This window comes from Lissotriton vulgaris, chromosome 2_1 (genome assembly GCF_964263255.1).
Source record: "Lissotriton vulgaris chromosome 2_1, aLisVul1.2, whole genome shotgun sequence".
NCBI lineage: Eukaryota > Metazoa > Chordata > Amphibia > Caudata > Salamandridae > Lissotriton > Lissotriton vulgaris.
Window position 1 is genome coordinate 639,086,252 of NC_141687.1, and position 10,499 is coordinate 639,096,750.

Consider the following 10,499-nt stretch of genomic DNA (forward strand, 5'->3'; position numbering starts at 1 on the left):
CAATGTGTGCCCTCGTGCACACAGGCTCTCAGCGCGTGTCCCAAAGCTTCTGATCTACTTCTATGAAACAGAACAACTATAAATGTTTTATTTGATGGAAGCCAGAGGTCACTGCCAGACAACTAACTATGCAGGGGTGGTGCATGCTGAGAAACTGCAGTTTTAACAAATGGGCCCATGCGTGTGTAAGCACAACGAATTGTGTAATAGGAAAGGCCCAGGTCTTGAGAAAGAGTCTTTGAAGTAGCACATAATATACCATTAGGAAAAGCACCAGGGACTAAATAATCAACCAGCTCTTCCAAACACACACAGACAGATGAAATCTCGAGATAACATGACGCATCCATCGCAAACCTCCATTTAGATTGAGGTGTAGGTCAAATATTCAAAGTGTTTTGGGCGTTTCCTCAGCCACCATGCAGGGTTTTCCCCTCTGCACTGCCCAGGGCACAGAAGCACACACTGTCACGTGTACAGTTCTGGCTGCAGGTGCCCGTCCAGACGAGAAACCGGGGGGAGGTGATGGGGGGGGGGCATTGTAGGCTTCAGGGACAGGCAAGGTACATTTGTTCACCCACTGCACAACGTGCATCAAAACTTCAGAGCACCATTGTGCATGCATTGACTAATCGGCAACAATATTACACCAGGAGGTTCACCGCCCGGGTGTGAGGGCACCAGTGTGTGCACCCCCATCCTTTCTTCAGCTAATATAGATTTCATTTTCAGTAAAGTAATCCACAGGAGCAACTCGTTTCTGATTAGCCTGCACATCAGTCTACAACTGAGTTCACTTCAATAGACAACACAGAGCGCCAGTTGAAGAGTGGGTGCTCTTGGCACTTGGTCTTGATGCATCTCGGTGCAAAAAACACTTGGCAATGCGATGTGAAAAATGTGCCCAACAGTGGGCGCCACTATGATAAGCCCATAATGGCATGCCTGGATACAACATAGAATCCCGCACACTGAAAGTGCCCAGCACGAAAATCCAGACTTGAAGAAACTGGCTCTTAAAACTCCTGACTAGCAAAACCCTAGATCACAAGATTTTCAGAATGAATGGTGTTGGTGATACCGGCCTATCAGGTTTTGTTAGGATCACATTGATACTGGTTAAATATTTTTTTTATATTTCTCTGGTCTCACGCTCCCCTTTTCCCCGCTATTTTCTGTTCCCCATACCCATCTTTCTAAGGCACACTAATGTGTGCCCGCCTGCCGTTTTTCCTCTCTAATTCTGATGGCATACCACCCAAAGTTCCCTCTTCCGCCACTTTACAGAACCTTCTCTGGGCTATTTGTTTCTTGCCCTCTCACTTACTCTCTCTTCCAACTTCCCCTCTGATGTGCAGTACTTAGTTTTTGCAATTTAAACTCTCAAAGCTACAAATAATTATGTTCTCCCCTTAAAATCACATTTCCCACTCCTCCTCATCATTTTATACTGCTGTCCTCTCCTGTTCGATCTCCATCTGCCCTCCTCCTCTAATTCAGCTTTTTGTTGAAAATTTGTGGGGGAAACAAAACAACTATGGCGACCCTAGCCTTTCTGCTTACTGCATATCCCCAATCCGTTTTTAATGTTTTTTCTGCAAACTTTCAATTCATTATTTATTTGAAATCATTAAGGGAGAGGGGGGCAGGACTTGATTTGTTTTTCCCATCCTGCCAACTTTATTCAATATCATTTCTGCCTTTAGGCTTCTAATTAGCATAATTTTGCTTATCATTAGAACTGGGCTTCTTCCATGCATTTTTATGAAAATGTAAGGATATAGAGTGCATTGTTCAATGCTAATGCAACTATGATTGTGCTTCAATAGGAAAGGAAATAAACATTTTATTCGAGTCACAAAAAATAAATGAGCTATTATATAGAATGTAGGTGCGTATTTTGCTCATATGTTTTAATGAGTGCACATCCTAGCTACTCAAAAACAATAGCCACATTCACGTGCTCATTTCCTTCAACTGAGTCTCTTTACAGTTACCAATACTTGACATACAGCAACACGGTCAACCTGGAGGGTGAACCAATAAATGTTGTCATTGAATAGGGAATCTTCAGATATCAAAAATATTGCAATAGACTCCTATACCACCACATTGATTCCACTATTAATTGTCAGAATATCCTTTATGAAAACAATTGTTAAAATTGCCGCTGTTTAGGAAATGGTCCATTATACGTCTTAAACCCTTATACTTATGATGTAGATGCCATATATTGGATTGACTAAATCTAATGATGTAAAATGGTACCAATGAGAAGCTTTCCGCAACCCACTCACTGCTTCAGGTGTCAGTGAGATTGTGAGAGCCCATCCATTCACTGCCCTCCCCTTAAGTCCGCCTAGAGGTAGCTTAAACCAGAGACAAACCTTGGTAGTGGACACTCTGGAGCATGTGTTAACAGAGGCGATTTGCGTGCCAGGCACTCTCATTTGCAGCAGACACTGATCAGATACAATATGGTTTTTGTGAAAAGTGCACAGCGAGTTTCCTCTCATTCTTGTTTGTTTAAGCGCAGTGGGCTTAGACGTTTCCTGAGCTATCACAGCGCAGAAGAAGGGAATGCAGGCCGCCTCCTGGCTCCAGTCTCAGGGGTGGAAAGTATGTGTTGAAAAATGCAAGATCCCCTTCAAGCGATGGCCTCTTCCTTCGGCACCCAGCTGCGAGGCCAAGGCGTCCTAGGATAACTGTAGGAAGAGTAATAGGAAGAAGAACAGAGATGGCGACTGAGTGCCAGTCTATGGAGGCGGAGGTAGTGGTAGTGGAGGCAACGATGCAGACCTGTCGGCCGTACTCACAGTAAGCATCTCTGGTTCAAGACACTCTTACCCAACACCCTGGATTCCCTAGAGTGAAGGGTTTAATTGAAAGTATGCCAGAGCTGCCCTCTCATGGGCAGCCCACCAACTCTATGACACAGTGCGACACTCACCACAGAGGTGGGTCACACATACGTCTGGGCGTAACCATCCTCAAGGAAGATTGTCAGAGTTGGGTGGGATTCACAGCTGTGATGTGAACATGGCTATCTAGCAGAGAGGAATGCCAAAACAAAATGCTCCCATGATGCTTCGCCCATCACTTGCTCATCCTTTTATTTTGACCAGAATGAAATCTGACCAATTCCACGGAGCAGTGCTTGAGACGGGTTAGAGCGATAACTCCAGCCTCTCTGAACAAATCAGTGATCAGACCCCATTGACTTGCTTTCCCTCTACATTCACCACGCCAGAACCGTGGGACCCCAAGCCATAAACAGACCGCAGTTAATAAAATGGTTGCGGCGTGGTTAGCCAGACGACCTCAACAGACAGCTGACCCACCAAGCAGCTCCCAAGGACACACCCTCATCAGCCTCTGAACCAAGACGGATCCCGCCAAGGTACTTGGAGAAGGTACAATCAGCAATGCTGTCCCATTTAACATGTCCACTGCAGACTCTGTGCCAGCGCTGCTCACACCAAAGCTGGTAGAGAAGTGACAAGCATTACACCTGTTCCCACTGACATGTCCTCTACAGACTTTGTGCCAGGACTGCCAACTTTGGTGGAGAAAGAGCAATTAACCGTATGCAAACCATGTACTAGGACTGCCACGCAGGGGTGGATGTATAAGGGACAATCGGCACTTTGTCCCGACTGACATGTGCCCTACAGACTGGTCAGGACATGCCCCTAACGATCCCACGATGAGATGGGTGGAGAAGAGACAATCAGCAGCACACCTGTCGCCACTGACATGCCTCCTCAAAGCATGCGCTTGGGCTAGGTCAGTAGCAAAGCATCATGTCTGGCTCGCACCACGGAGATGGGATGCACACCTGTGTGAAGGCACGGGAAAAGGTGGGGTCATCGGGAGTTCAAAGTAAGACGAGCTCTTCATCACAGAGAAACACGGGCTTCTTTGCTGTTCTCTGCTCTTCATACCCGAGTACCAGCACTCCCTCCGAGCGATGGGGCAGCACTTCCGGCACGTCTGCAAAGCAGAATGCACCTGTGCACTCTGTACCGGCAGGAAGTGCCTGCATATATCTGCACTGGGAGCCGCTCTGCCCTTCTTTCGCCCAGTCGCCGTCTTCAAGCTTTCCTCCGTAACCCTGACTGGAGCACCCGCCTGGCAGCCGCACGCAGAGCCCCTCAAAACTCACCCATGAAAACAGCATTCGCATGTATACGTCCCATACTCCCTCCACCTGGGAATTGTTCCCTTGTGTCAATCAGCCTCAAGACTCCTTAACCACTATTAGCCCTAACACGGCTTGTCCCCATGACCCCCAACCCCAAAAACTGGCCAGCAGACCTGAGAAAATAAGGTCCAAAGATACATTTTAAATGCACAATATTTCAACTACATCGGTTAAAAGTAGTTGGTTTTTAAAGTATTTTTTTTATTAAAGACAATCTTATAAAATACCCCGACAAGTCTGCGTCTTGCTAAGTGCACAGGGGCTTCATTTTTCCTCAGCAGCAAGTCATGTATGTGTCTCTCAGAAGAGTGTCTGATACTCCGCCGGGGCCACTGGCGCCTATCCCCGAAAGCAGCCAACTTAGACCCACCCACGGAGGGCAGGGGAACGACGCAGAACCCTGCACGGTACGGAGCAGCATCCTTCTCAGAGGGGCCATTCGTTTAATAGGCTCTGAAATGAAGTGAGGAATAGGGGTCTCGGGACCCCTCATGAGTTGTGTCTGTATTCCGTCTCGCTGCAGCCTACCCCCAATACGATAGTCGCTTTGCCCTTTACCATTTATGGGGAAATAGGGCAACAAAAATACAAGACACGCACAGATAAAAGCGAGCGAGAGCAAAGCCCCAGCGCGCCAGCAGGTGTTAACCGCGCTCCGAGCCCTGCGCACGTAAGGGGGGTGGGCGGAGGGGGCTGCTCGGTGCACCACAGCGCGCCTCCCGGCCCAGCGCGGGCCATCTCACCAACTTACTTCATACCCACAGCACCCAAACGGGGACAGGAGGGAAGCGGTCGTTGGAATGTACAAATGTCATGTGTGGATGGAACCTCGGCGACGCTGTGCGTGGCGCACCACCCAAATGAGACACACGCAACTTTCACCCGACACGCTGCAGACTGGTTTATGTCTGCAGAGCGGACTGCCCTCCCCCCGCGAAGAGGGACCCTCGAGAGTGAGCCATTGGCCCCCTTGGAGGCGTTTGAACATAAATGAGGGTTCTCCCTCATAAATACAAAATAGTGGGGCAAGAGTGTGAAATTAATTCGCGCTCTATGAAGATGAGCAAACTCACGGTTCGATGCGCAGGCACAATTTTCCAATGATACCACATACATACATACATTACTATAACACCTCATACATACATTACTATAACACCACATACATACATTACTGCCAATTACCAACGTACGCGTGTTTTAGTGTACAATGAACACCAAATGCCTGCGTTGCAGGTTATTGCACAGTTTGTCCTTTAATGTCTCATATACATTAGGACGACAGAATCTGAAACTAAAACTAGTGAAAAGCCACAGTAAGACAGCAAGGCCTAGAAAGATCTGGGGAAACAGATGAAAGCATCGAAAACGAGAGCAGGATCAACGATGAGCGAAGAAATAGAAGAGACAGGAAGGGGAAAGTACAAGTTACTGGTGTGCAAAGAAAGAAAGCACGATAAAAGATACGGGCAGAGTAAATGCTATAGGTCACTGTCCCTTCGGTCCCTTGTTCTCCAAAATCGGGAGCGCTTAAAACAATCCAAGCACCAGCATTAAGGTACATGCTGATCACCGGAAATGCACAGAGGTATCTATGAAGACCTAGGCAGAAAGGGTGCTCGCAGTGCATGAGTCCAAAACATAGGCACAAGGCATGCAAACAAACAAAATGCACGTTGCTGTAACGTCGATTGTAAGAGCGCACTTGGCGCATGCACCATACGGATAGATACACGCACCTGAAGAGTGCAAACACTATGTGCATCTCTTAATAAACAAATATGGAGTGCATCGCACTGGTGCTCACGGGTATGCACACTCTGCTGACACGTCACTGATACACAAGGACAAACAATGTTAGAGTCAAGTATTGCCATCTCGCAGGTACAGTCAGAGGGTAACAAGCACCTGAGCCTGCATTATGGATCGTGCCATGATGTCCCTCACAACGGTCACTGCCTCCAGCTGACCCCAACGGCAGTCTCCATCTTACTGCCACAACTACTACCTGCTCTGCTCCCACCCTTACCAATGCCCCAACTCGCGTCCTTCTACTGCTACCGCTCTGCAGCCACTGCCTCCCCTCTACCTGTATCTCGCTTCCCCAGCCATGGTATCATGAACCACCTAACCAACCCTTCACATCTAGGACCATGACACCACCCCTCTCCCCAAACATCCTCGAGTGTCCAGCCACTCCTCGAGTGACTACCTACTTCAGGAACACTACCATTTATTTGTCTCGTCTCTGTCACTACCCAGTCATATGTGCCAGTACTCCTCTTAAGTATTCTCATGACCCCTACTACTATTACCTCCGTATTTACTTACCCCATGTATCCTTCCTTCATCACCCCTTACCTCTATCCCTATCCACTACTCCTAGTACTCTTATTTAGCCGCCTTCTCAACTCTACCTGTGCTCCACCTCACCCCTGCACTCTCCCACAACACTTTACCCCTGCATCTTTCCCATCACCCTTACCCGTCCGTTTATCAACCTCCAACCACCTTTATTACTCTGTGCTTCAATTTCCCTCCACTCTTACATCAACAGCTCTCCCATCACATTTACCACTCCCCCCATGCATCCCTGCTTCCCATCCACCACTCTCCCTTTCCCCCTTTTCCCAGTGCACTCCTCGCAGGCTTTTCGTCCACCTCCTGCTTACCTTTCATCGCTGTGATCACAAAATACATCCTCGTCGCGGCGGGTGCAGGGCCAGGGGAGCCGCATAGAGTCGCGGGAACAGCTGCTGGGTAAAGAAGTGCGGCCGCAGCACTCCTCCGCTCCTGTGCCTCCTCCGCTGCCTCATCAGCTGCTGCTGCTGCCACTGTCAGACGCATCCGCCTCAACTCAACGGCCACGTGACGGAGCGCGTCACCGCGAGAGGCGGGGCCCAGCACTGCTACTGACGCGGACTGTACCCAATGGTGGGAGTGGGTGTGTGAGGACCCGCCCCTTCATGCGCGTAGAGCGTTGCACTACTTGAGAGAGTGGTTGAGTAGCGCTTGGACAGCGGCAAGTACAGGTCGTATCCTGACAGTTGCAGTGTGTGGTTCGGCTTCGACGTGGTCGCTGATCTATCAGGACGGTGCCGGATAGGTTATCGTACGTAGGTATAACGCCGCGTGGACCCCCGACTAAGGCCCGCCTGCAGACAGTGACCGTGTGCGCGAGGGCAGTAGCTCGAGCCCGTGGACGAGGGCTCTGCTCACCATCGGTACACCTGACCCAGACTGTGCGCGAGGCGCACGAAGGCTAGCAACGGTCCGTGTTCGTTTCTGCTGCGCGCACACGTTCAGAACATGTCACACAGGGAGAGGAGCACGGAGGGCTGCACAATCTGGCTTCCGAAAGACGGCCATCAAAGCGACACTTATCGGAGAGATACATGAGAAACAAACCTTGTACTCCGGACCACAGGCTTGCTTCGTGACACGCTACTCCGAGGCAAACTAAAAATCGGAGGGACGCTTCAGACCACTCCATTGAAAGACTATTCCTTAGTCACCAGCACCTCCTCCAAGGACAGGGGTGCACCCCCGAAACCAGCGTTCTCGTTTGTGAAATCCAGAGTACACGAAATAACACAACTGGCAAGCTCAAAGTATGCTTTTAACGGCTTCAAGACTAAATCTTCCTATTTATTCAGGAGCAGGTTTAACATTTCGATCACACATGCCCTCCTGCAGTACCAATACACGTCACATAAACGAAAGAGAAGGGTGGTTGCCATTTCTCCAAATGAATATATTTAGAAATGAGCTCGATATACCTACGTGAACGAATGTCATAGGCGATTACACACCCACCCACCCACACACCCACACTTGCAATATACACGTTCACAGAACGGCAGCCCTCACGCTTCTTTTTCAGTTTGCTTGAGATGCCATTTCGGTTTCTTTTTCAATTCTTGGAAAGAGGGTGATTGCTCAGGTTTTTGGTGGTAAAGGCGTCTGGCTGATAGGGTGTAATACAATTTTAAATGATCAGGGATCGTCATAGATGGGTCACTCTACATGACCCCAATAGGTCTAGTGAATAAGGACTAAAAAAAAGGTGATTGCTGTGTGCATTGGTGATAAAGTTAGAAACGTTCAAAAGTGCAGTTCTTGTTGAATGAATGGTATGGAAGACCAATCGAATTGGGCTGAGTAAATTGTTACCTGAAAGGATTTTTGTGAGACAACTGAAGATCAGCTGTCTGAGTTTTCTTTGGGGAAAAGGGTCATTCTGACAGAGGTAGTTCACTGAAAAAGAGAGATTGGCATAAGCAATACAACCAGAGCTGATTTGAAGCATTAAGGGTATGTGCCAGATGTGAATGAAGTTTTTTTAATAAAGTGGTCTTGCAGCGAAGAACCATGGAAGTGAGGGCAGAGTATTAGATATTGTAATAAGAAATTGGGTTGTTGGTTGACTGTGATGTGAGCGCTGGTCAAGTAGCAACCACAATCCTTGTGCAGGTAAAGGCACAAGCAAGCCCCAAATTAACCAGTGCTTAACTCCATGATATATTGGCCCAGAGCAGTCCGGCTTAACTTAGAGGCAAGGTGTAAAGTATTTATGCAACAATTCAAACATTAATACAGTGACACCACATGACAAAAGGAGCCCACACAATTGTTAGAAAATGAGTAGTTTTTTAATAAACAAAACAAGACCAGAAGTGCAAGAATCTAGTTAGTAGAACAGGAGATATTGAATTTTAAAGTTTTTAAAGAAAATCGCGACAAGAGGTGTGAAGTGGCAACTATAAAACCTGGTCGGACCGGGAAAAACAAACACGTTCGAACTGACCAGGATTGAGTGCAGGCCGACAACAGGGACCCAGTTATAACAGTTGTAACAGTTTAACACAAGTAGATTAAATCCTGGTTTGCAGAGCCTTGCGTGGATCTGCGTTGAAGATGCGTCGCACAGCCGAGGTGACACGTTGGTTCTGAGATGTAGCGAGGCTGCTTGGAAGGTCCTGTTGCATTGAGGATCGCTTTAACGGGGCTTGCGCTGCGAAGTCTGGTGTCGGGGATGCGACGAGTAGTCGGGGTAATGCTTTGGTTCAGAAGGGCTGCGATGTGGAGTCCGTTGTCATCTTTGAGGCTGCTGCTGAGCGATGCGAAGGCCTGCGTCGAAGGTGTGTCATGTAGTGGCGGTTCCGAAGGTGATGCATACTGCTGTGGTGGTGCCAGTCTTTAGGATGGGTTAACTCCACGCAGCAGCAGCGATACCTCAGTTCTGCCTGGGTTTGCACAGTTCAGCAGAGGAGATGCATCAATTCAGCTCGATCTACAGGCTAGCAGAGCACATTAGCCCACTTCCAAGTGTCTAAAACTGGGGTGGCACCACTTGGCAGGGTAGCCCACAGATTACCGGTAGAGTACAGGTGCAGATGCAAGGTTGTTGGAGCTCTGTTATGTCCCTGAGGCTTCATATCAGAAGGCCAGTCAACTAGCCTTTGGAATCACTCTGGGTTCAAGAGAGGAAGGTCTAGTCCTTACAACTCAGGCAAGATGGCAGTAGCCAGGTGGTCAGCACAGCAAAGCAGGAGTCCAGCAGAGTGAAGTCCAGCATGGTGGCAGTTCTTCAGCAACACAGCAGTCCTTCCTGGCGGAGTATCCACAGGTCCGGAAGTATACTGAAGTGGTGATGTCTGAGAACCACCTTATACACTGCTGTCCTGGTTCCTGAAGGGGGAAGGTTCTAGACCGTGGCTTTGGAGTGCATGGCATTCCCTACGTTCTCGGCTCTGGCTGAAAGCTAGCTGAAGTGACAATGCAGGGTTGTTAGGCCCTTTGTGTGGAGACAGGACACAGCATATTCAGATGTAAGTGAGGCTGTTTCCAACCTACCATCCATTTAGTGATGGCCCATCCAGTCATACCTAAGCTCCCATTGTGTGTGGCTGTCTAGGAGGAATGGTAAATAAAGTGAGCAACCCAATAAACCTTTGGGGGCTTGGGTAAAAACGTAATAAGAATGGGTAAGGTAGCCTCCAAAGTAGTTTGTTAATTAGATTACGTCAATTATTTGAATGTGGTATACAGGTGACTTAATCGTCCTGAGTGAAGTTAATTCCAAGTGATTGAATGAACACACATATACTTAAGACTAACTGAACATGACAATACTTAACGTTGAAACAATACAATTGAAACAATAACCAATGAACATGTGTATAGGCAAAAAATGGATTTTATCAAACTTCAATCATAAAGGGAAAATACAATACAAAAAGAGTATATAAAACAGGGATACAGAATGAATATCAGACAACAAATCAAAAATCAC

General features: G+C 48.0%; 1 protein-coding gene across 1 annotated transcript in view; it reads right to left on the reverse strand.

The window, feature by feature from the left end:
• RORA (RAR related orphan receptor A) overlaps positions 1 to 7,051 on the reverse strand; it is a 245,817-nt gene extending 238,766 nt beyond the window's left edge. Inside the window, exon 1 of the mRNA XM_086955808.1 lies at positions 6,877 to 7,051. Coding sequence (XP_086811934.1) covers positions 6,877 to 7,051 — 175 coding nt within the window. The remainder of the gene's footprint in view (positions 1 to 6,876) is intronic.
• Between the last annotated feature and the right edge of the window lie 3,448 nt (positions 7,052 to 10,499).